This window comes from Nerophis ophidion, linkage group LG11 (assembly GCF_033978795.1).
Source record: "Nerophis ophidion isolate RoL-2023_Sa linkage group LG11, RoL_Noph_v1.0, whole genome shotgun sequence".
Lineage (NCBI taxonomy): Eukaryota > Metazoa > Chordata > Actinopteri > Syngnathiformes > Syngnathidae > Nerophis > Nerophis ophidion.
The window spans coordinates 29,185,158-29,212,854 of NC_084621.1; the positions used below are offsets into that span (position 1 = coordinate 29,185,158).

Sequence of the window (27,697 nt, forward strand, 5' to 3'; positions counted from 1 at the left end):
TCCAGAGAAGTGACACAAAATATGTAACGTATTATATTGTAAATGTATACGAAACAAATATAAAATAAAATAAATGTAAACAAAATCAATTTTACGCACATAAACATGCACATCTGATGACTTTTCTTTCAACAATTAAAATACAAAAAAACTAAGTATATATTAGATGCAGGACAGATAAAAAATACTGTCATATTATTCATGAAAACTGAAAATGCTGTATTGTCATTTTGTAAGTGAAGATTTGTTGACACAGCTTCTATCCGAATATGTTGTGTGCCTAAAGTTGTGACTTGGATGTTCACATTTAAGTGATTTAAGCATTTGTTTGTTATATTTTACCCTAACAGAGTTATGAAATTGAATTAAATAAGTGAGCTGAATGTTATTTGAGGGCACACTACCTGAGGGTGACACATGAGGGGAACCTTACGTCACCTGTGTCTGCACCCATCTGATAAACATTGTTGAAATTATTCCTCGTAAGAATCGAAATGTGTGGTGCCCAAAAATCGCTTGTTCTATAATACTATAAAATATTCAATCATAACTGACTAACTTCACTTATTTTCTTACAACTTACATCATTTCTCTTGTGTTTTTGTTGTTGTTTTTTTGCAGCGTTTACGTGGTTGCAACATTTTTATTCCAACATTTTCCTGTCACATGTGTTCAGCATTTGAATAATTTAATTGCATGTTTGAATTTCAGCAGTTTTCAAAAACGTCAATATTTTTCCAACCAATTTAATAGTGACAAATTTTACTTTGTTGTATTTTCAAAATAAGAACAGGAAGTAAACATATGGGTTAGTAATTGCTATATGATTCCAAAAAGGGTGGGATTAAATAAACTTTGCTTCCCTTTTCTCCGGAGAAATGAAACAAAATATGTAATGTATTATATTGTAAATGTATACGAAACAAATATAAAATAAAATAAATGTAAACAAAATCAATTTTACGCAAATAAACATGCACATCTGATGACTTTTCTTTCAACAATTAAAATACAAAAAAACTAAGTATATATTAGATGCAGGACAGATAAAAAATACTGTCATATTATTCATGAAAACTGAAAATGTTGTATTGTCATTTTGTAAGTGAAGATTTGTTGACACAGCTTCTATCCGAATATGTTGTGTGCCTAAAGTTGTGACTTGGATGTTCACATTTAAATGATTTAAGCATTTGTTTGTTATATTTTACCCTAACAGAGTTATGAAATTGAATTAAATAAGTGAGCTGAATGTTATTTGAGGGCACACTACCTGAGGGTGACACATGAGGGGAACCTTACGTCACCTGTGTCTGCACCCATCTGATAAACATTGTTGAAATTATTCCTCGTAAGAATCGAAATGTGTGGTGCCCAAAAATCGCTTGCTCTATAATACTGTAAAATATTCAATCATAAATGGCTAACTTCACTTATTTCTTACAACTTACATAATTTCTCTTGTGTTTTTGTTGTTGTTTTTTTGCAGCGTTTACGTGGTTGCAACATTTTTATTCCAACATTTTCCTGTCACATGTGTTCAGCATTTGAATAATTTAATTGCATGTTTGAATTTGAGCAGTTTTCAAAAACGTCAATATTTTTCCAACCAATTTAATAGTGACAAATTTTACTTTGTTGTATTTTCAAAATAAGAACAGGAAGTAAACATATGGGTTAGTAATTGCTATATGATTCAAAAAAGGGTGGGATTAAATAAACTTTGCTTCCCTTTTCTCCGGAGAAATGAAACAAAATATGTAACGTATTATATTGTAAATGTATACGAAACAAATATAAAATAAAATAAATGTAAACAAAATAAATTTTACGCACATAAACATGCACATCTGATGACTTTTCTTTCAACAATTAAAATACAAAAAAACTCAGTATATATTAGATGCAGGACAGATAAAAAATACTGTCATATTATTCATGAAAACTGAAAATGTTGTATTGTCATTTTGTAAGTGAAGATTTGTTGACACAGCTTCTATCCAAATATGTTGTGTGCCTAAAGTTGTGACTTGGATGTATTACATTTAAATGATTTAAGCATTTGTTTATGTTATATTTTACCCTAACATAGTTATGAAATTGAATTAAATAAGTGAGCTGAATGTTATTTGAGGGCACACTACCTGAGGGTGACACATGAGGGGAACCTTACATCACCTGTGTCTGCATCCATCCGATGAACATTGTTGAAATTATTCCTCGTAAGAATCGAATCGTGTGGTGCCCAAAAATCGCTTGCTCTATAATGCTGTAAAATATTCAATCATAACTGGCTAACTTCACTTATTTCTTACAATTTACATCATTTCTCTTGTGTTTTTTGTTGTTGTTTTTGCAGCGTTTACGTGGTTGCAGCATTTTTATTCCAACATTTTCCTGTCACATTTGTTCAGCATTTGGATAATTTAATTGATGTTTGCATTTGAGCCGTTTTCAAAAACGTCAATATTTTTCCAACCAATTTAATAGTGACAAATTTTACTTTGTTGTATTTTCAAAATAAGAACAGGAAGTAAACATATGGGTTAGTAATTGCTATATGATTCGAAAAAGGGTGGGATTAAATAAACTTTGCTTTGCTTTTCTCCGGAGAAATGAAACAAAATATGTAACGTATTATATTGTAAATGTATACAAAACAAATATAAAATACAATAAATGTAAACAAAATAAATTTTACGCACATAAACATGCACATCTGATGACTTTTCTTTCAACAATTAAAATACAAAAAAACAATGTATATTTCGATGCAGGACAGATAAAAAATACTGTCATATTATTCATGAAGACAGAAAATGTTGTATTGTCATTTTGTAAGTGAAGATTTGTTGACACAGCTTCTATCTGGATATGTTGGGTGCCTAATGTTGTGACTTGAATGTATTAAATCTAAATTATTTAAGCATTTGTTTATGTTATATTTTACCCTAACGGAGTTATGAAATAAAATTAAATAAATAAACCGAAAGTTATTTGAGGGCTTACTGCCTGAAGGTGACACATGAGGGGAACCTTACGTCACCTGTGTCTGCACCCACCTGATGAACATATTCGGGCACTTCTTCAACCTTCTCGAAGGACGACTCGTTGGGCGACAGCAGGTAGAACATCGCACGGATGTCCGGCATGGCCGTGGCGAATTGAACACTGTCCGCCATGATGATTCGACTTTACCTGGCCAGGTAAGAAATAAGAAGTCAAGGAAAAAAAAGAAGAAACACGAAGAGGGAAGTTTGGTCTTGCGCGCCAACCGTCGCACCGCCGCCGTGGTGTAGTCCTCCGCCGAGCCTTATTTATAAAGTCAGGGGCAGTCAAAGTAGGTCAGCTGTTTAAGAGTTCTGCCGGAAGTGGGGTCATGTGTCCACGCGCTGTAAAATAAGTCACTCTGAGATAACAATAAAGTAATAATAATAATACCAATTATACTGTGGTAATAATAATGCTACTTTCATGACTGTTGTTGACTCTAAGATAAACAGAACCTTACGGGCTATTAGGTCACGTGTCCTACTTAATCCTGCGAGAAGTCCTGTGACATGAAAAATAAAGTGAACGCTTTTATTGAAGCCCGTTATGTATATTTCTCATAATTTCGACTTTTCACCTCATAACTATGACTGACCATTGGGGTATTCGGGCTTCCATGGATTTATGTTACTATGTTAGTTTGGGTTTCATTACTTCCAGTTTTCAGTTGCTCACATACATTTGTTTGGGTATTGATCTGTCAAGTTTTTGATGACGTCATTTGTGTTATTGAAGGAGTTGTTAGTTGCATACTATTTGAAAGTAAATGATTTACCCCCTAATTGTAAATTGTATTTATTTTCATAATGTACGAAGAAGCTGTGTGGCTATTGACATGTTTCCGTTGTCTTGGTTTACTGCAAACTACACCTCATAACCCTTTAAAGGCCTACTGAAATGAAATGTTCTTATTTAAACAGGGATAGCAGGTCTATTCTGTGTGTCATACTTGATAATTTCGCAATATTGCCATATTTTTGCTGAAAGCATTTTGTAGAGAACATCCACGATAAAGTTCGCAACTTTCGGTCGCTAACAGAAAAGCCCTGCCTGTACCGGAAGTCGCAGACTATGACGTCACATGTTGATGACTCCTCACATATTCACATTGTTTTTAATGGGAGCCTCCAACAAAAACAGCTATTCAGACCGAGAAAACGACAATTTCCCCATCAATTTGAGCGAGGATGAAAGAAGATATTGATAGCGACGGACTAGAAAAAAAAAAAAAAACGCGATTGCATTGGGACGGATCCAGATGTTTTTAGACACATTTACTAGGATAATTCTGGGAAATGTCTTATCTTTCTATTGTGTTGCTAGTGTTTTAGTGAGTTTAATAGTACCTGATAGTCGGAGGTGTGTGTCCACGGGTGTCTTGACGCCAATGTCTCAGGGAAGTCGACGGCAGCTTTATGGACGGGGCAAGCTCAGCTGATCTCCGGTAAGAAGTGACTTTTTACCACAATTTTCTCACCGAAACCTGCTGGTTGACTTTCGGTTGGGATCTATGTTCGCTTGACCGCTGTGATCCATAGTAAAGTTTCACCTCTGGGAATTTTAAACAAAGAATCACCGTGTGTTTGTGTGGCTAAAGGCTAAAGCTTCCCAACTCCCTCTTTCTACTTTGACTTCTCCAATATTAATTGAACAAATTGCAAAAGATTCAGCAACACAGATCTCCAAAATACTGTGTAATTATGTCGTTAAAGAAGATCACTTTTAGCTGTGTGTGTGTGCAGCGCTCATATTTCCTATCAGCCTGTGACATCACGCGTACACGTCATCATTACGCGATGTTTTCAAGAGGAAACGCCCGGGAAATTTAAAATTGCAATTTAGTAAACCAAAAAGGCTGTATTGGCATGTGTTGCAATGTTAATATTTCATCATTGATATATAAACTATCAGACTGCATGGTGGGTAGTAGTGGGTTTCAGTAGGCCTTTAACTCTGAATATACACACGTTTTGATGGGGTTTGAATCATTTCAAGTGTAACTGTACATTTAATTATACAGTTTATTGTTTTCTTGACAATTAAATTATAAAAAATTGTAAAAATACATTTACAATTCAAATACATATTTAGAAAATTGCCCATAAAACTCCTAACTATGCTACCATGAATTAAGACATTTGATAACATCATTTCTAAGCAAAGGAGTATTTGTTGTTATATGTTTAATACAACACCTGTCACCATGGATGACATTATCATTGTATGTTTTGCATCACATTCCGTAATCGACCTTTCACAGCGTGAGTGAAAATGTGAGAGCGCATGCAGCCTTGTGACACGCCAATGATTGCCATTTAATGACCATTGTTAATTGCACTTTCTTACTCACAAGTCTCCCCCCACCGAAAAAAACCAACAACAAGAAAATGCAGATTATTCTCAAAATTGGAGGTGAAATTGTCCTGCTCGGTCTGGGCGTGGCGAAAGATAAGATCAGGCCGTGAAATTATTTTCATCACGGGCACGCAGGAGCAGAATTTGATCCTTTATAGCTTTTCTCTCGGAGTCCTGCCAGGAGTCCACACACTGTAAACTTAGCACGAAGCTCGCCGCCAACCCCAGCACCTTCACAGCATGTTGCAGTCTCAGGGAGATATTAGTCGTAAAATCAGCAAGTTTCTGCTGGAACTTTTTTTGTTGTTGTTGTACAGTTGCCTGAAAAAAAATGCCGTTTATATCAAGTCATCATCAGTGTTGTTTATGAACCGCACACCATTGACTGTATATTTTGATCAGTTATTAACTCAACATGCTGTTGATGACGAATACGGGTGACAAAAAAAATTGATTTTCAAATGAATCGTGATTCTTATTTGTAAAAATTGTTAATTAGTTAAAAAAAAAAAATCTAAAATCTACTTTATTTTGAATTTTTAACTCTGTCCTGCGTAGCCAGGAACATCCTATTGTTGATGTAAAAGCCTGTGTTTACCTCAGAAAAAAGAAATGTTGTATACTTCTCTTGTTGCCTTATTTGTATTTGACTTTATTACATGTTTGAGTAGAATTTTATTCAACAAAACTAGTTTTCTTTTAAGTAATATAAACATTTATCAGTACTGTTTATGTATTTTATAGAGGAATGTACTTAATCATAGAACTGGCACCCATCCATCCATCCATTTTCTACTGCTTATTCCCTTTGGGATCGCGGGGGGCGCTGGTGCCTATCTCAGCTACAATCGGGCGGAAGGCGGCGTACACCCTGGACAAGTCGCCACCTCATCGCAGAACTGGCACCCAATGTTATTAATAAGTTTAAGTATTATTAAATATGGATTTTCAATTGAGTATCGTTTTGAATCGAGAATCGATTCTGAATCGAATCGTTCCCTGTAAGAATCAAATTAAATCGTGTGGTGCCCGAAGATTTACAGCCCCTCTGTATTGTCAGGTTTCAAATGTTTTTACATTTCTAACTCAATGTGTGTCTTTAAAGCATACACAATCTCCCAAATAGCATTATTATCAGTACTAAAAAAAAAAAATGTCGATTTTATGGTAAAAAAAAAAAAACTGGTAGCGAAGTCGCCAGAATTTTACTGTCAAATCTACGATGGTTTTTGCATCGAATTACTAAAATGTAAAATAAACCACGGTAAAATTCTGTCGACTGAGCAGCCAGTTTTAACCTTTATTGTGAAGTGAAGTGAATTATATTTATATAGCGCTTTTCTCGATTGACTCAAAGCGCTTTTACATAGTGAAACCCAAATTATAAGTTACATTTAAACCAGTGTGGGTGGTACTGGGAGCAGGTGGGTAAAGTGTCTTGCCCAAGGACACAACGGCAGTGACTAGGATGGCGGAAGCTGCGCTTGAACCCGGAACCCTCAAGTTGCTGGCACGGCTGCTCTACCAACCGAGCTATACCGTTATATGGTCATTGTTTTTACAGTGAATTACTGTAAATAGAAGAAACTGTACCAATTTTACTTTAAAAAACTAATTTAAAAAACTGACTTATTTTCATTGTCCAAACGTTTTAAATCATACTTGTGTTATTTTGTAGTCTGGGATGTTAAGAAAAGCTTTAATCAAGTGAAATTAGTCAAAAGTAGAACAATGGTAGAAAAATGAAAAAAACACTAACCTATTTATTTATTGGATTCATGCGGTCTTTAAGTTGAACTGGAGTGGCCGTTGTTCTTTCGGCGACACCTAGTAGCCACATTAATTCATGAATTTCGGCTCAAGTTGAATGATGTGGACACGTTTGTTACTGAATACTTTCTAATACGCCTCTGCTTTGGAGACTTTGTATGTGTAAATAATATGCAAGTGTCTGATAATTGTATGTACGAAGAAATGTGCTTTTGGAGACTGCAATATTGTTTAATTAAGGATACTGATTATGTATGTCTAGCTTGTGTGCTATTGTGTGCTTGGCTGTTGTGTAGCTGCTAGCTCCTTGTAGCCTGTAGTCCACCATGTTTACTATAAACTGTCCAGGTTTGGACTCTGCAGGGCTGCTTGTACAGTATTAGAGTGCTTCTAGCGATTATAATCTGATTTTTTTCTGATGATCCTGGACCGATAACAATATCGGATCAGGATCCCTCGAGTGAATATATTCTTTAAAATGGCTTTTGTTAATTATTTTGTTCCAACTGTAACCAGATGTCAAATGAATCATTTTATTTTGCTGATATTATTACATTGTCTTATATTGTATTTAAAACGTATTGAAATGTTCACAAATATGTGACGTGATAACAATGCTGTTGTTTTTTGTTATTACAAAAAAAATCACAAAATCAGTCAAGGAGCTTGAACATTTTCAAGTAAAACATATTGGTATCAGTTACTGCAACATTTGCAGAATTGGCCAGACTTATTGTGTGTTTATTGTGATGAAAGCTTGTCAAGCTGCTAAATGGTAGTGATGTGCGAATCAATATTGAAATATCAGTACCGCCGATACCAAATCTTTATGCTCTAATATCGATCCTCAAATCAAAAATACTTTTGATACATTAGTTCAGGGGTGTCCAAACTTTTTCCACCAAATACCGCAAGTCAAAATATGCAAAAAACAAATAATTTTTTGTTTAAAAAATGCTCAAAGTAAATATTGTGTCTAAGTATATTATTATTGATTTATTGGTCAGAATATTTCCACTTTTCCTCATTACATACCGATTTTTAAAAAATATTTTTTCTTACATTTTTACCATTGTTTTTTTCCACATGTAAGAATAGAATAAGATAATAATAATACAGTTGTGTAACTGCATAACCTCGTGTGTGAAAAAAAATCCTGCCTGTATGAAACTATTAATGTTCAGTTACACATTTAACTGTGTTTAGTGTATTTGTTGTAATTTTCAAATTATTAATAAGTTAATATTTTATTTCTTAATTACTTAACTCAACTTTGCTTGTAGCTTAAATATATTTGGTTTTTATTTTGAGAGCTTTTAATGTGTCAGATTATGGGTGTCTTTTTCCACGTTTTTCGCATCCTAAAAAGTCAAGTATGGGGTGGCCATGTGGATATATATATATATTTTTTTTTAAATGCTAAAAAAAAACATAATATATATTTATATGTGACTAAGTCAATTATTATGACCTATTAGTTTTTAAAAAATTCAGTTATTTCTCATAACAGAACGGATTTTTTGGCTCTTTTTTTCTTACATTTTTACTATTGTTTTTTTCCCATGTAAAAATAGAATAAAAATATTAAATTTACAGTTGTGTAACTGCATAACTTAGTGTGTCAAAAATTCTGCCAGTAAAAAAATATTAATGTTCAGTTACCCATTTAACAGTGTTTAATATGGTTGTTGTAATTTAGCAAATTTTCAAATGTATTTTTTACCTTTGTCTATATTAAAAAAAAAAAAAATGTTTTTATTTTGACAGCTTTTAATTTGTTGGATCCACATTCTGAAGAGTCAAGTGTGAAGGGACCATTTTGAATTTTTTTTTTTTTTTAAACCCAAATATAATATATATTTACAATATACATTCATAGGTGACTAAGTATATTGTTATTAATTATTAATTTAGAAAATTCAGCATTTTCCCATTACATTCTGATAGTTTTTTTGATAGTTTTTGAAATGTTATTATTTGAAAATACACAATTTTATATATTTTAGCAGACATGTTCAGTATATTTGCACAAAGTATCGGTATATTGGTATCGGATCGGTATCGCCAATACCGGCCTGAATTTTACTTGGTATCAGATCGGTAAGAAATTCAGTGGTCTCGCACATCACTATTAAATGGACAGCAAAATTAGGAGTGCAACGCTGAGGGCGACAAAATGTTGACTTCCCTAAGAGAAAAGCACACCCATTCTGTAAAGCAATGAGGTCGCTGATGCTGCAATCACCAAAATCTCTTTACCCTCATGTCACACAAGACTCCGGGGGGGGGGGAGTTCCCATGACTAGGATGTCACCCGCGTGTTGGCGTTGTCCAGCAGTGCGAAATCAAACATGGAATGTTTACACCGCTCACGTCGCCAAAAGCTCACATTCACAACATTCTTACTTCCGTCGTCATGATATGTACGTCTGCTACTCATCTGCACATTTATGTACGACGATGTCACTCGGGCCTCCCCCTTCCCGATGCCAAAGCGATCATAAGTGAGCGTGCTCAGAGCTCTGGTCGCTGTCGTGACTGTCGTCGTTGGCCAGGGAGTCCGTGGAGTGACGCAAGGCCGCCATGCCGGAGAACTCTGACGGCAGCAGCGTCCCCTTTTTCACGTTCACCAGTTCTTTCTCGCGGGCTGCCGCCCCCTGCTGGCCGCCCTTCACGCGCTTCCATTTCATCCTCCGGTTCTGGAACCACACTTTTACCTGTAAACACAAACAGGTGCCGGTTAGGATTCTCCTACAGGTTTGCTTCAGCGCACTTCTACAAAACCCAAAACCAGTGAAGTTGAGTAATTCGTAAATAAAAACAGAATACATCCATCCATCCATCCATCTTCTTCCGCTTATCCGAGGTCTGGTCGCGGGGGCAGCATCCTAAGCAGGGAAGCCCAGACTTCCCTCTCCCCAGCCACTTCGTCTAGCTCTTCCCGGGGATCCCGAGGCGTTCCCAGGCCAGTCGGGGACATAGTCTTCCCAACGTGTCCTGGGTCTCCCCCATGGCCTCCTACCGGTTGGACGTGCCCTAAACACCTCCGTAGGGAGGCGTTCGGGTGGCATCCTGACCAGATGCCCGAACCACCCCACCTGGCTCCTCTCGATGTGGAGGAGCAGCGGCTTTACTTTGAGTTCCTCCCGGATGACATACAGTAGCTTCTCACCCTCTCTGTCAGGGAGAGCCCCGTCACACGGCGGAAGAAACTAATTTCGGCCGCTTGTATCCGTCATCTTATCCTTTCGGTCATGACCCAAAGCTCATGACCATAAGTGAGAATGGGAACGTAGATCGACCAGTAAATTGAGAGCTTTGCCTTCCGGCTCAGCTCCTTCTTCACCACAACGGATAGGATCGGAAACAGAATACAATGATTTGCAAATCCTTTTCAACTCATATTTAATTGAATAGACTGCAAAAATAATATATTTAATGTTTGAATTGAGAAACCAAATTTGTTTTTGCAAATAATCATTAACTTGGAATTTAATGGCAGCAACACATTGCAAAAAATGTTGGGACGAGGGCATTTTTACCACTGTGTTACATGGCATTTCCTTTTAACAACACTCAGTAAACGTTTAGGAACTGAGCTCCAGCCCAGCAAAGCCAGCAGCGTTTCTGGGCGTTGTTCTTTAATGGCTTTCGCTTTACATAGTGGCTTTACAGATGTAGCGACGAACTGTGGTTACCGACAGTGGTTTTCTGAAGTGTTTCGGAGCCCATGTGGTGATATCCTTTACACGCTGATGTCGCTTTTTTGATGCGGTACCGCCAGAGGGATCCAAGGTCCATAATATCATGGCTTACGTGCAGTGATTTCTCCAGATTTTCTGAACTTTTTTCATGATATTACGGACCGTAGATGGTGAAATCCATAAATTCCTAGAAATAGCTCGTTGAAAAATGTTGTTCTTAAACTGTCCGACAATTTGCTGACGCATTTGTTCACAAAGTGGTGACCCTCACCCCACCATTGTTTGTGAATGGCTGAGCATTTCATGGAAGCTGCTTTTATACACAATCATGGCACCCAGCTGTTCCCAATTAGCCTGTCCACCTGTGGGATGTTTCAAATAAGTGTTTGATGAGCATTCCTCAACTTTGTCAGTCTTTTTTGCCACTTGATCCAGCTTTTTTGAAACATGTTGCAGGCATCAAATTCCAAATGAGCTAATATTTGCAAAAAATGAAGTTTTCCAGGTCGAACGTTAAGTATCTTGTCTTTGCAGTCTATTCAATTGAATATAAGTTAAAAAGGATTTCCAGATTATTGTATTCTGTTTTTATTTACGATTTACACAACGTGCCAACTTAACTGGTTTTGGGGTTTGGATATTGAACCAGTAGCAGAATGGAAGCACAGTTAGTGTGCCACCAAGTGGGGAAATTGTTGAATTACAGCATTGCCAGTCGTAAAAAAGGGTACAAATGTTAAATAATTTAAATGGACTCTCATCAACGCTCCTGTATTAAGCAGAAGTACATTTTTAATAAAGTTCTAACTGTAATGTGTCTCCAAACCCTCAGTTTGTTGCACTCAGACTGTAGCAGGCTTTGCTACATATCTTAAAATACAGTTCTGCCAATAAAGAGGTGGGAGTTGTAAGTTTGACTCTTCCGCATGCGGAAGAAATGGAACTATGTTTTTCTTTTTAAATGAGTTCAAACTCGTACATAAAAGTCAGCTAACAGTAGAGCTAATTGGATAATGCAGCTATAAAACCCACTATAAAAATTGTCCAAAAAGCGGTAACAATTCTCCATTTACATTTCGTGACCTGAGTAAAAACCAAGTATCGGTGATATTGTTTCTATAAGCACTAACCTAGAGGAACTACTTTTAGTGGCGCATTGTTCACAGAGAACTAACTCAGGTTCGTCCCTGACATTTTGGTTTTGTTTTAGTTTTTTCCTCTGCATTTGTCTTTGTTTCCTCTGTGTGTTTGTAGTACAGTGGGGCAAAAAAGTATTTAGTCAGCCACCGATTGTGCAAGTTCTCCCACTTAAAATGATGACATCCATCCATCCATCCATGACATTGGTCTGTAATTTTCATCATAGGTACAGTTCAACTGTTGAGAGACAGAATGTGAAAAAAAAAATCCAGGAATTCAGATTGTAGGAATTTTAAAGAATGTATTTGTAAATTATGGTGGAAAATAAGTATTTGGTCAAAAACAAAAATTCAACTCAATACTTTATAATATAACCTTTGTTGGCAATAACAGAGGTCAAACAATTACTATAGGTCTTTACCAGGTTTGCACACACAATAGCTGGTATTTTCGCCCATTCCTCTTTGCAGATCTTCTCGAGAGCAGCAACGTTTTGGGGCTGTCGCCGAGCAACACGGACTTTCAACTCCCTCCACAGATTTTCCATGGGGTTGAGGTCTGGAGATTGGCTAGGCCACTCCAGGATTTTCAATTGCTTCTTACGGAGCCACTCCTTCGTTGCCCAGGCGGTGTGTTTGGGATCTTTGTCATGCTGGAAGACCCAGGCACGTTTCATCTTCAAAGCTCTCACTGATGGAAGGAGGTTTTGGCTCAAAATCTCACGATACATGGCCCCATTCGTTCTTTCCTTAACACGGATCAGTCGTTCTGTCCCTTAGCAGAAAAATGATGTTTCCACCCGCATGCTTCACGGTAGGTATGGTGTTCTTGGGATCCAACTCAGTATTCTTCTTCCTCCAAACATGACGAGTTGAGCTTATACCAAAAAGTTATATTTTGGTTTCATCTGACCACATGACATTCTCCCAATCCTCTGCTGTATCATTCATGTGCTCTCTGGCCAACTTCAGACGGGCCTGGACATGCACTTGCTTAAGCAGGGGGACACGTCTGGCACTGCAGGATTTGATTCCCTGTCGGCGTAGTGTGTTACTGATGGTAACCTTTGTTACTTTGGTCCCAGCTCTCTGCAGGTTATTCACCAGGTGCCACCGTGTGGTTCTGGGATTTTTGCTCACCGTTCTCATGATCATTTTGACCCCACGGGATGAGATCTTGCTTGGAGCCCCAGATCGAGGGAGATTATCAGTGGTCTTGTATGTCTTCCATTTTCTGATAATTGCTCCCACAGTAGATTTTTTCACACCAAGCTGCTTGCCTATTGTAGATTCACTCTTCCCAGTCTGGTGCAGGTCTACAATTGTTTTCTTGGTGTCCTTTGACAGCTCTTTGGTCTTGGCCATAGTGGAGTTTGGAGTCTGACTGTTTGAGGCTGTGGACAGGTGTCTTTTATACAGAAAAGGAGTTCAAACAAGTCCCATTAATACTGGTAACGAGTGGAGGACAGAAGAGCTTCTTAAAGAAGAAGTTACAGGTCTGTGAGAGCCAGAGATCTTCCTTGTCTGAAGTGACCAAATACTTATTTTCCACCATAATTTACAAATACATTTTTTTAAATTCTTACAGTGTTAATTACTGGATTTTTTTTCACATTCTGTCTCTCACAGTTGAAGTGTACCTAGGATGAAAATTACAGACCTCTGTCATCATTTTAAGTGGGAGAACTTGCACAATTTGTGGCTGACTAAATACATTTTTTGCTCCACTGTATTTCCTGTCTTTAGTTCCTGTCAGCGCTCTTGTCTGTTTCCTGTCTTTCTCCTTGAGTGCTGTGTCCCTTCAGCTGCGGCTGATTGGCACCTGGCCACACCTCGTGTCAATCAGCCCGCTCCTATTTTAACCTGCCTTCCCATCCAGTCTGTGCTGGATTATTCTGTCAGAGTTTGTTAGTGACTAACCCCAAGATGCAGAGAAGGAGGCAGACATTTTGGAGGTAAACATGATTTAATATTTAAACACTAAACAAAACCAAACAAAGGGTACAAACAAAAGGTGAGCAAGAGGCGGGTAACAAACTAGGCTATGAACAAACAAATCGGAAGCAGGGAACAAAAACGCTGCAATCACACGACCAGTAGGAACGACAAGTAGAAAATGACATTGACACGACATGAGCGACAATACGGAAGTGACATCGACAATAATCCAGCACAGACTGGATGGGAAGGCAGGTTAAAAAAAGGGACGGGCTGATTGACACCAGGTGTGGCCAGGTGCCAATCAGCCGCAGCTGAGAGGACACAGCACTTAGGGAGAAATGAAGGAAACAGACAAAATAAGAGCGCAGTGGGAGAGTGGCCGTGCGCAACCCGAGGGTCCCTGGTTCAAATCCTACCTAGTACCAACCTCGTCACGTCCGTTGTGTCCTGAGCAAGACACTTCACCCTTGCTCCTGATGGGTGCTGGTTGGCGCCTTGCATGGCAGCTCCCTCCATCAGTGTGTGAATGTGTGTGTGAATGGGTAAATGTGGAAGTAGTGTCAAAGCGCTTTGAGTACCTTGAAGGTAGAAAAGCGCTATACAAGTACAACCCATTTATCATTTATAAAGACAGGAAATACTACACATACACAGAGGAAACAAAGACTAATGCAGAGGAAAAAACTAAAACATAACCAAACTGTCAGGGACGAACCTGACACTAACAAGCTTATGCTGCTCTATTACCATTTTTAACAGGTGAGCTACTGCATCGCTTCTGAGTTGGTGAAATTCTAGATTATAAATCATGCCGGAACAGGAGAAGGATGTGGCCATAAATCAAGACGGTGGTCAACCTTGACACTCAACTTAGACTCGGAGATGATGAGAAAGTCTAGAAATATTCTAAATTAAAAAAAAAGGATGCTCGTATGCACCCACCTTTTTTTAAACCGAGGACTATAAATAATTCTTTGTCTAAACAAGAAGTCATGAAGATCCCATCAGTCAGCATCCCAGTGAGAGCAGACCTTGTACAGTAAGTAATGTTGCAGTATGTTTGTTGCCTTTCATGAGTTTTAATCAGTGATGTTGTTGGAAACATTTTCAATTAATGTGCGGCATATGCTTAAAATGGGCAAAATACATTAGTATTACAAGTTATTGTAATACTAATGCTCTGTTACTAAACCACATATATAGTTACTGTGTATATACAGTATATAACATCTTAATGGCGTTTTTTAGATGTTTTTAAAAGCCCTTTATAGGCGGACTCGACCTTCCATTTATTTACGAGTTAGAATGCATAAAAAAACACAACTTGTCTCACATAAGAAATGTTATTGATAAACAAAAACAAAAAAAAGCGCAGTTCCCCTTTTAAAATGTGAGTGGAATGTTTGCACTTTAGTGTTAACGTTTGTGTCCTACATCCAGATCACACGCCAGGGCCATGAGGCCCGTGGGGGGGCTTAGCTTTGTGTGGAGATGATCAATTAATGAATGACAAGGCACTTAAGATTCACTTTTACAACTAATGTATTCCGAGCCCCTTCCTGCTCCGTCACTGATAAGAAAATATACACTTTTTGCAGAATATCCTCAGTGCGATGGTGCTGGTCTGGCAAGGGAGTCACAACAGGTTCATTTCCACTTTAGGAAGGTTTGCAGATTTATTGTTTTTAGTTATTTTGCACACAGAAGAATTACTTATCAAACATTTTCTTTCCCGTGAATTTGCTTTGGTATAAAAAATGCGTCAAATCTGCTTCACCCCGATTGAAATGTGGTCGAATTGTGGTTGATTGATGAGCCTTTTGTTTTTGCTTTTGTGTATTGCTGAACCATGTTGAGGCCATTGGGAAGTGCAGTCGTCTTCGGCTTGATATCAATATTTGCTTGGACTTATTTGACTGATTTGTTGTTGTTGTATTGTACTGTTTTTCCTAACTGTTTTGTCAAAAATGTCAATAAACAAATGTTAAAAAAAGATTTAAATTAAATCGAGGTTTTTAAAAATTATAAAATGTATTTAGTTTAGTTTAATCATTTAAAAACAACCCCACTTGGCCAAAGTGCTGTACAGACATAGCTTTTTTTAAATTTTTTATTTAGTAAATAATGTAAAGCGGTGTCAGTTGTAGATTATACATACAGCAGGATGCATAAAATACTACAACAGGGATTATACCTTTTTTTAAAAAGTGCAAAGGGATGCCACATAAAAATACTAAAATGTAACTGGATGAGGCAATTCCTGAAGGAATTGCATGGGAATGCTCCGAAGCTGAAGTTGAACTGAAATCCTGAAATGGTTTTAAAATTGTAGAAGTAGAGCACACAATTCCCAAACAAGTTGAATATTTTGAAGTTGTAAAGGTTTGAGTCCGATGGAAAATATGGGATTTGAAGAACTTTGAAGAATGTCCCAATGATTTGAATGGGGATTTCCAAAAATTTGGGAATTTTGGGAAAAACGGGACATTTTTGGAAAATGTTAAAACACTTGAATGGTCTGAATGAATTGAAATGGTTGTTGTTGGAATTTTTCAAACCGGCTGAGAAACGTTGAAGTAGTAACATTTTCAATTGACAAATGGTATTTAGGAATTCCTGTAATTTTGGGAAAAACGGGAAATTTTACAGCTCGAAAAACAACTTAGTTTTTTGTCCAGATTAAGAGGAATGTTTGGACGGTGGCACAGTTGAAGTGGGTTGAAAAATGTGGAAGGAGTAGTCGTCAGAAAAAAGGGTCAAAAAGGTTTGGAAAAAACGTGAATTATGGGAATGCCTGAATTTTTTTTTTTACTTGTAAAAATGACATTTTGAATGTCCAGGATGAGTGGAATATGTTGAAAGTGGAATATGGTTTTATTCGATTGAAAAATGTGGAAATGATGGAAGTTAGAAAAATGTCCAATTCCTTTTAAATGGGAATTCTGGGAAATCTGGGAATTTTGGAATTTGTCAAGGGAAAGCCCGCAATTTTCAAATAGGCTGAACAGTTTGAAGTTGGAACGTTGTGAATCGGATGAAAAATGTGGGAGTTGACGAACTTTGAAGAATGTCCCATAGATTTTATTTGAATGGGGATTTCCAAAAATTTGGGAATTTCGGGAAAAACGGGACATTTTTGCAAAATGGTAAAACACTTGAATGGTCTGAATAAATTAAAATGGTTGGTGTTGGAACTTTTCAAATCGGCTGAGAAACGTTGAAGTAGTAACATTTTTAATTGAGAAATGGTATTAAGGAATTCCTGGAACTTTCGGGAAAAGCGGGAAATTTTCCAGCTCAAAAAACAACTTAGTTTTTTGTCCTGATTAACAGGAATGTTTGTACGGTGGGACGGTTGAAAATGTGGAATTATGGGAATTCCTGGATTTTTTTTTTACTTGAATGTCCAGGATGAGTGGAATATGTTAAAAGTGGAATATGGTTTAATTTGATTAAAGAATGTGGAAGTGATGGAAGTTTGAAAAATGGCTAATTCATTTTAAATGGGAAAAACGTCCCAAAATTCTGGGAAATCTGGGAATTTTGGAATTTGTCAAGGGAAAGCCCGCGATTCCCGAAATAGGCTGAACAGTTTGAAGTTGGAATGTTTTGAATCGGGTGAAAAATGTGAACGCTAGAGCGCACCAAATTCTGGAGAAGAAGAATAAGGAGTCCAAGAAGTTTAACAAATAGACAAGTTTTGGTGTCGAAAACCATTTCTGTGAATGCTTTGGAGCATTCACATAATATATAAAAAAAATATTATAAAGTATTATAGTTTTTCGATGGTAAACTTCCGGCAACTGAGTTGACAGTTTTTCACGATTAATAACTGTGTTACCATTCTGCTATTTACAGTATTTAATCTTTTTTATGGTAAAAAAAAAAAACCTGTCAACTCAGTTTTCAGAATTTTACAGTATAAACCCCGTTCCCATATGAGTAGGGAAATTGTGTTAGATGTAAATATAAACGGAATACAATGATTTGCAAATCCTTTTCAACCCATATTCAATTGAATGCACTACAAAGACAAGATATTTGATGTTCAAACTCGGCGTTTCTGGATGTTGTTGATAATGGCTTTTGCTTTGCATAGTAGGGCTTTAACTTGCACTTACCGATGTAGCGACTAACTGTAGTTAGTGACAGTGGTTTTCTGAAGTGTTCCTGAGCCCATGTGGTGATATCCTTTAGAGATTGATGTCGATTTTTGATGCAGTGCCATCTGAGGGATCGAAGGTCACGGTCATTCAATGTTGGTTTCCGGCCATGCCGCTTACGTGGAGTGATTTCTCCAGATTCTCTAAACCTTTTATTGATATTATGGACCGTAGATGTTGAAATCCCTAAATTGCTTGCAATTGCACTTTGAGAAACGTTGTTCTTAAACTGTTTGACTATTTGCTCACGCAGTTGTAGACAAAGGGGTGTACCTCACCCCATCCTTTCTTGTGAAAGACTGAGCATTTTTGGGGAAGCTGTTTTTATACCCAATCATGGCACCCACCTGTTCCCAATTAGCCTGCACACCTGTGGGATGTTCCAAATAAGTGTTTGATGAGCATTCCTCAACGTTATCCGTATTTATTGCCACCTTTCCAAACGTCGTTGTCACGTGTTGCTGTCATTAAATTCTAAAGTTAGTGATTATTTGCACAAAAAAAAAAAGTTTGGCAGTTTGAACATCAAATATGTTGTCTTTGTAGCATATTCAACTGAATATGGGTTGAAAAGGATTAGCAAATCATTGTATTCCGTTTATATTTACATCTAACACATTTTCCTAACTCATATGGAAACGGAGTTTGTGAAAAAAAAACAAAAAAAACCCTGAACATTTTAATGTCTTGTGCCTGCTGGGTAGCTTTAGTCCTCTGCTATGTTGTTAGTTTGCACTTCCAAACCTTGTCAGTGACGTCCCATTGAAGACTCAGCAGTTGGTAGCGTGCCGATCACCGCCAGGATTACCGAGTGTCAACAACTGAGGGGACCGAGGGCGACCTGGGTTTATTTTGGGACGGTGGGACAACGCGGCGCACATTTATCTTACTTCTCGACATCCTCTCAAGGCACGGTGGAGAGGAGGAACTGAAAAGGTGGGGGAGGACTTTAAGAAGCTCCTATTTTCCTGACACTTTCCAGACTTGAACCCCCCTGTGGACCGCCACTGACCTCACCGAGTATAACATCGTGTCCAACACGTGTCCGCCTCCGCTAATTAGCAGGTCAACACTTTTATTGGCGTCGTTAATTAGCAGACGGACGCTTTCCTTACTGTTTGCACCGAGTGAGTGTGAAAGGGCCGGGAGTTTTCTGCTCAAAGTTAACACAGATGCGCGGGGAGGGGCGGTGGGCGGTTAGTCACATGACATTAGGGCCAGCTGACATCTGATAGCGATTGCAATGATTAGTTCTACTCATCGTGCGATGACATCAATCACGTTATGTGACATTTACTGCGTTTTTTCCCCCCTGCACCATGCCATGACATAACAGCGCTGCAGGTCATGACACACAAGCACCGCGCTGTTTAGGGTGGCAATTCCAACATGGCGGCCAGGTGAAGAAAACAAAACGCAGTAAACGCTGCGCTCATGCTATACATATATTGTGACTACCTGTGCCCACTTTTTTTTAATTACTCACAGTATTTCATTTTTGATGTATATATTCCCCAAGGTTTCTGCCATTGGACTAAGGGAATCGAATCATTTGCCTAAAAAAAATAGTGTCGAAAATCAATGTGAATATTCAGATTAATTGTAGTATTAATAATTAGAACTGTCAAAGTAACTCATTTAAGTGTGTGATTACTCACAGAAAACATGTAATTAATTATCGATAAACATTGAATATTCACACAGTTTATTATGGCCGTGAGTTATGTTCATGTATGTGATGAGTACTTTCTCTGTTGGTGCACTTTATTAACAATATTGTTGCAGAACTGTTGAAAATATACGCGTCATACTATACTCTTTGCAAGTTCCTGTGCGAGATTCTGACAATAAAATTGTGTTTGTATCTCAATATTGGAGTCTTTAAAAAAAAAAAAAAAAAAATTATGTATATAATGCAAGCGAGTACTTAACTGAATTAAAAATTGTGATTAATCTGATGAAAAAGTTATCATTTGACGATAAGAAAAATATGTTTATGTGGAATCTTATTACATTTTGTTCCCTATTTTTATATTGTTTATTTCCAGGAAGGGCTATTGTGTCCTTAATACACTTTTTACATACATGTTGTAACTCTAACACATGTAATATTTTCACTCAGGAGGACATAAACATTAGCAACATTAGCTTAGGTGCTGTATGTTAGCTACAATGCCAACGATACTCTCACACTTTAATAGCAACATCATGCCGGATTAGCATGTCACATATATATACTGTGTGTGTATATATACATATATATATATATATATATATATATATATATATATATATATATATATATGTGTGTGTGTGTGTGTATATTTTCAACAGTTCTGCAACAATATTGTTAATAAAGTGGATGGATGGATGGATATATATATATATATATATATATATATATATATATATATATATATATATATATATGGGTGGATGGATATATATATATATATATATATATATATATATATATATATATATATATATATATATCCATCCACCCATCTTCTTCCGCTTATCCGAGGTCGGGTCGCGGGGGCAACAGCCTAAGCAGGGAAACCCAGACTTCCCTCTCCCCAGCCACTTCGTCTAGCTCTTCCCGGGGGATCCCGAGGGGTTCCCAGGCCAGCCGGGAGACATAGTCTTCCCAACGTGTCCTGGGTCTTCCCCGTGGCCTCCTACCGGTTGGACGTGCCCTAAACACCTCCCTAGGGAGGCGTTCGGGTGGCATCCTGACCAGATGCCCGAACCACCTCATCTGGCTCCTCTCGATGTGAAGGAGCAGCGGCTTTACTTTGAGTTGCTCCCGGATGGCAGAGCTTCTCACCCTATCTCTAAGGGAGAGCCCCGCCACACGGCGGAGGAAACTCATTTCGGCCGCTTGTACCCGTGATCTTATCCTTTCGGTCATGACCCAAAGCTCATGACCATAGGTGAGGATGGGAACGTAGATCGACCGGTAAATTGAGAGCTTTGCGTTCCGGCTCAGCTCCTTCTTCACCACAACGGATCGGTACAACGTCCGCATTACTGAAGACGCCGCACCGATCCGCCTGTCGATCTCACGATCCACTCTTCCCCCACTCGTGAAAAAGACTCCTAGGTACTTGAACTCCTCCACTTGGGGCAGGGTCTCCTCCCCAACCCGGAGATGGCATTCCACCCTTTTCCGGGCGAGAACCATGGACTCGGACTTGGAGGTGCTGATTCTCATTCCGGTCGCTTCACACTCGGCTGTGAACCGATCCAGTGAGAGCTGAAGATCCCGGTCAGATGAAGCCATCAGGACAGCATCATCTGCAAAAACTAGAGACCTAATCCTGCGGTCACCAAACCGGAACCCCTCAACGCCTTGACTGCGCCTAGAAATTCTGTCCATAAAAGTTATGTACAGAATCGGTGACAAAGGACAGCCTTGGCGGAGTCCAACCCTCACTGGAAATGTGTTCGACTTACTGCCGGCAATGCGGACCAAGCTCTGGCACTGATCGTACAGGGAGCGGACCGCCACAATAACACAGTCCGATACCCCCTACTCTCTGAGCACTCCCCACAGGACTTCCCGAGGGACACGGTCGAATGCCTTCTCCAAGTCCACAAAGCACATGTAGACTGGTTGGGCAAACTCCCATGCACCCTCAAGAACCCTGCGCATAGTATAGAGCTGGTCCACAGTTCCACAACCAGGACGAAAACCACACTGTTCCTCCTGAATCCGAGGTCCGACTATCCGGCGTAGCCTCCTCTCCAGTACACCTGAATAAACCTTACCGGGAAAGCTGAGGAGTGTGATCCCACGATAGTTGGAACACACCCTCCGGCCCCCCTTCTTAAAGAGAGGAACCACCACCCCGGTCTGCCAATCCAGAGGTACCGCCCCCGATGTCCACGCGATGCTGCAGAGTCTTGTCAACCAAGACAGCCCCACAGCATCCAGAGCCTTAAGGAAATCCGGGCGGGCCTCATCCACCCCTGGGGCCTTGCCACCGAGGAGCTTTTTAACTACCTCAGCGACCTCAGCCCCAGAAATAGGAGAGTCCACCACAGATTCCCCAGGCACTGCTTCCTCATAGGAAGACGTGTTGGTGGGATTGAGGAGGTCTTCGAAGTATTCCTTCCACCTATCCACAACATCCGCAGTCGAGGTCAGCAGAACACCATCCGCACCATACACGGTGTTGATAGTGCACTGCTTCCCCTTCCTGAGGCGGCGGACGGTGGTCCAGAATCGCTTCGAAGCCGTCCGGAAGTCGTTTTCCATGGCTTCCCCGAACTCCTCCCATGTCCGAGTTTTTGCCTCGGCGACCGCTGAAGCTGCACACCTGTCGGTACCTGTCCACTGCCTCCGGAGTCCTATGAGCCAAAAGGACCCGATAGGACTCCTTCTTCAGCTTGACGGCATCCCTCACCGCTGGTGTCCACCAAGGGGTTTTAGGATTGCCGCCCCGACAAGCACCAACTACCTTGCGGCCGCAGCTCCGATCAGCCGCCTCGACAATAGAGGTGCGGAACATGGTCCACTCGGACTCAATGTCCAGCACCTCCCTCGTGACATGTTCAAAGTTCTTCCGGATGTGGGAATTGAAACTTTCACTGACAGGAGACTCTGCCAGACGTTCCCAGCAGACCCTCACAGTGCGTTTGGGCCTCCCAGCTCTGTCCGGCATCCTCCCCCACCATCGTAGCCAACTCACCACCAGGTGGTGATCGGTAGAAAGCTCCGCCCGGCTCTTCACCCGGGTGTCCAAAACATAAGGCCGCAAATCCGATGACACAACTACAAAGTCGATCATGGAACTGCGGCCTAGGGTGTCCTGGTGCCAAGTGCACATATGGACACCCTTATGTTTGAACATGGTGTTTGTTATGGACAAACTGTGACGAGCACAAAAGTCCAATAACAAAACACCACTCGGGTTCAGATCCGGGCGGCCATTCTTCCCAATCACGCCTCTCCAGGTTTCACTGTCGTTGCCAACGTGAGCGTTAAAGTCCCCCAGTAGGACAAGGGAATCACCCAGGGGAGCACTTTGCAGTACTCCCTCGAGTGCTCCCAAAAAGGGTGGGTACTCTGAACTGCCGTTTGGTGCGAAAGCACAAACAACAGTCAGGACCCGTCCCCCCACCCGAAGGCGGAGGGAGGCTACCCTTTCGTCCACCGGGTTGAACTCCAACGTACAGGCTTTGAGCCGGGGGGAAACAAGAATTGCCACCCCAGCCCGTCGCCTCTCACTGCCGGCAACGCCAGAGTGGAAGAGGGTCCAGTCCATCTCGAGAGAAGTGGTACCAGAGCCCTTGCTGTGCGTCGAAGTGAGTCCGACTATATCCAGCCGGAACTTCTCGACTTCGCGCACTAGCTCAGCCTCTTTCCCCCCCAGTGAGGTGACGTTCCACGTCCCAAGAGCTAGCTTCTGTAGCCGAGGATCGGACCGCCAAATGCCCTGCCTTCGGCTGCCGCCCAGCTCACATTGCACCCGACCTCTATGGCCCCTGCTATATGTGGTGAGCCCATTGGAGGGGTGACCCACGTTGCCTCTTCGGGCTGTGCCCGGCCGGGCCCCATGGGAACAGGCCCGGCCACCAGGCGCTCGCCATCGTGCCCCACCACTGGGCCTGGCTCCAGAGGGAGGCCCCGGTGACCCGCGTCCGGGCGAGGGAAATCTAGGTCCATGTTTTTTATTCTTCATAAAGGTCTTCGAGCTGCTCTTTGTCTGATCCCTCACCTAGAACCTGTTTGCCTTGGGAGACCCTACCAGGGGGCATAAAGCTCCCGGACAACATAGCTCCTAAGATCATTGGGACACGCAAACTCCTCTACCACGATAAGGTGGCAGCTCAGAGAGGAGATATATATATATATATATATATATATATATATATATATATATATATATATATATATATATATACATATATATACATATATATATATATATATATATATATATATATATATATACATATATATATATATATATATATATATATACATGCGATGAGGTGGCGACTTATACACACAGTACATATAAATAAATATATCTTGTGTATTACGCCTTCCGCCAGATTGTAGCTGAGATAGGCGCCAGCGTCCCCCGTGATCCCTAAAGGGAATAAGCGGTAGAAAATGGATGGGGCAAAAAAGCATTTAGTCAGCCACCGATTGTGCAAGTTCTCCCATTTAAATTGATGACAGAGGTCTGTAATTTTCATCATAGGTACACTTCAACTGTGAGAGACAGAATGTGAAAAAAAAATCCAGGAATTCACAAAGAATCTATTTGTAAATTATGGTGGAAAATAAGTATTTGGTCAATAACAAAAATTCAACTCAATACTTTGTAATATAACCTCAGCAATAACAGTGGTCAAACAATTACTATAGGTTTTTACCAGGTTCGCACACACAGTAGCTGGTAGTTTGGCCCATTCCTCTATGCAGATCTTCTCGAGAGCAGTGATGTTTAGGGGCTGTCGCCGAGCAACACGGACTTTCAACTCCCTCCACAGATTTTCTATGGGGTTGAGGTGTGGAGACTGGCTAGGCCACGCCAGGACTTTCAAATTATTTTTACAGAGCCACTCCTTCATTTCCCGGGCGGTGTGTTTGAGATCATTGACATGCTGGAAGACCCAGCCACGTTTCATCTTCAAAGCTCTCACTGATGGAAGGAGGTTTTGGCTCAAAATCTCACAATACATGGCCCCATTCATTCTTTCCTTAACACGGATCAATTGTCCAGTCCCCTTAGCAGAAAAACAGATGTTTCCACCCCCAAGCTTCACAGTAGGTTTGGTGTTCTTGGGATGCAACTCAGTATTCTTCTTCCTCCAAACACGACGAGTTGAGTTTATACCAAAAAGTTATATTTTGGTTTCATACCACATGACATTCTCCCAATCCTCTGCTGTATCATGCATGTGCTCTCTGGCTTAAGCAGGGGGACACGTCTGGCACTTCAGGATTTGATTCCCTGTCGGCATAGTGTGTTACTGATGGTAACCTTTGTTACTTTGGTCCCAGCTCTCTGCAGGTAATTCACCAGGTCCCCCCGTGTGGTTCTGGGATTTTTGCTCACCGTTCTCATGATCATTTTGACCCCACGGGATGAGATCTTGCGTGGAGCCCCAGATCGAGGAAGATTAACAGTGGTCTTGTATGTCTTCCATTTTCTGATAATTGCTCCCACAGTTGATTTTTTTCACACAAAGCTGCTTGCCTATTGTAGATTCACTCTTCCCAGTGTGGTACAGGTCTACAATTTTTTTCCTGGTGTCCTCGACAGCTCTTTGGTCTTGGCCATAGTGTAGTTTGGAGTCTGATTGTTTAAGGCTGTGGACAGGTGTCTTTTATACAGATAACAAGTAAAAACAGGTTCCATTATTACAGGTAACGAGTGGAGGACAGAAGAGCTTCTTTAAGAAGTTACAGGTCTGTGAGAGCCAGAGATCTTCCTTGTTTGAAGTGACCAAATACTTATTTTCCATCATAATTTAAAAATAAATTCTTTAAAATTCCTACAATGTGAATTCCTGGATTTTTTTTTCACATTCTGTCTCTCACAATTGAAGTGTACCTATAATGATAATTACAGACCTCTGTCATCCTTTTAAGTGGGAGAACTTGCACAATCGGTGGCTGACTAAATTATTTTTTGCCCAACTGTGTGTATATATATATATATATATATATATATATATATATATATATATATATATATACTATGTATGTGCTTAACTGTTGCTGAGAGGGGGGGTTAATCATTTTGCAATGCAGTCTGCTGAAAATGATGCAAAGTGCCACTCTACATCGCAACTGACACTGTGGTCGAAGTTGAAATTGCCACAAAACACATTCTAAGATACTCAACACTGCCGTCTGGCAGCTAAAGTGGATAGTGCACCGCCCCAATTCGTCATGTTTCAGGCGTCAGGTAGACTTTGACGAACAGGCCCATTGTATCCCCGTCCTACTGAATTTGGTGAACAAAAGTTTGAGAACCACTGCGCTGGGACCCATTTTTGTTAAAAAGTCACTTTTGCACGAGAGGGGAGCTTTAATAACTGCTGCAGCAATTTCACTGGCAGTAAAAAGCTTTTTGTGAATTAGCAAATCCTTTTGCAGATTTGGTGAGAAGAAGTACAATCACAAGCTGCGTGTGCGTTTGTCACTTCCTTCCTGTTGTTTTGTTATTTTTAACAGCACTCCATTTACAGGGTAGGAAGCGACTTGCTGGACAGCACTTCCTTCCCATCTCTTAGAAGAATGGACAGCAACATCTGGAAGAGGATAGTCCCATCGTGCAGCCACAACTGGAGCACAATAGCCTCCAACGTGACGAAAACAGTAGCCGAGGAGGAAGCAAACCGGAGCAAGCGTTGGGTACGTACTTGTCTCTCTGTGAGGTCCAGGTTGACGGCGATCTCGTAGCGCCTCAGTCGGGTCAGGTAGTTGTGGTGGGCGAACTCGGCCTCCAGCTCCCGGATCTGCTCCTTAGTGAAGGCCGTCCTCTCCTTCCTGGGCTTGCTGCTCAGATCCGACTTGTAGCTCCCGTCCTGGGATTCTGTGACCCCCCCAAAAAAGCATGTGTTAGTCGTTCTTTTTTACCTCCGCAGTCAAGAGCATCTTTGTCTCCTTGTGCTTCTTCACATGACCTCAACATTTCTTTCTTTCTCTATAAACAGATGATGTCGCAATACCCCAAAACATGGTTGATGTGGTCTGTGGCACATGAGTATTTTTAACATGGCCTATATTTTTCTGTACGTCGTAGCCTTTCATCCGCGACTTCAAAAGCACCGACGTCCTTGGAAAACTCCAGCCAGGGTGACGCAATGCTTTATTTTCTTTCTTGCGCAGTTTTTGTTTTGTTCGCTCAATAACAAAGTCAGATATTCAGGGGTAACTTTACCGTTTTTGACTCTGTGTCCAAATTATGGGGCGTGGCCCAAGTGCAGCCTGTCAGCCTCTTCTAATAGGCCCGCTACATGTCATGAATTCAACGAAGCCTTGCTCCACAAAGTGATTGATTGCAAAATAAGCTGTCTCTGAATGCTTCATATTTACTGCCATCTTGTGAATAATGTGTGTAAATCAGATCAATGAACCTTGAAAGTAGTTTGAAATAATAGCACAACATTCACCTATATGACACAATCCAAACAACCTTCCCTAGTCATGGTGCAACTAACATAAAGGTCAACACACATGGTCACATAAAACACAACCTGCTCACTGAACAAACACTGTAAACATTTCTAAAATTACACCCATTTAAATCCATTAGAGTGCATGATGGGAAAACATGTTAAACACTCTCTCCACACTTATCAATGTTTGGCGCATTTTAACTGCTTGATATTTATGATTGATTACAAAACTTTAAGAAGTTCTTCATATCCAATTATATATCATTATATTAATTAGAAAACCATTATATTAATATAATATGTACACACACACACACATGTACATATACACATATATACACACAAACATAGATACATATATACACATATACATATTACCAGTGTTGGGAGGACGCACTACTGTAACGCCGTTATTTTTGGCGGT

At 40.0% G+C, this 27,697-nt stretch overlaps 2 protein-coding genes across 5 annotated transcripts in view; both read right to left on the reverse strand.

The window, feature by feature from the left end:
* agmo (alkylglycerol monooxygenase) overlaps positions 1–4,201 on the reverse strand; it is a 227,004-nt gene extending 222,803 nt beyond the window's left edge. The window contains exons 1-2 of one of the 4 annotated variants that reach the window (XM_061915521.1): positions 3,276–4,199; positions 3,063–3,198 (exon numbers count right to left, since the gene is read on the reverse strand). In XM_061915521.1, coding sequence (XP_061771505.1) covers positions 3,063–3,182 — 120 coding nt within the window. In that variant the 5' untranslated portion in view covers positions 3,183–3,198; positions 3,276–4,199. Of the gene's footprint in view, positions 1–3,062 lie in introns of all 4 variants that reach the window. The other 3 variants (XM_061915520.1, XM_061915523.1, XM_061915522.1) reach the window with 3 other exon arrangements.
* A 1,016-nt stretch (positions 4,202–5,217) lies between these two features.
* Positions 5,218–27,697, reverse strand: part of meox2a (mesenchyme homeobox 2a) — a 31,151-nt gene continuing 8,671 nt past the window's right edge. Inside the window, exons 2-3 of the mRNA XM_061915524.1 lie at positions 26,515–26,687; positions 5,218–9,893 (exon numbers count right to left, since the gene is read on the reverse strand). Of these exons, the coding sequence (XP_061771508.1) occupies positions 9,675–9,893; positions 26,515–26,687 (392 nt within the window). The 3' untranslated portion in view covers positions 5,218–9,674. The remainder of the gene's footprint in view (positions 9,894–26,514; positions 26,688–27,697) is intronic.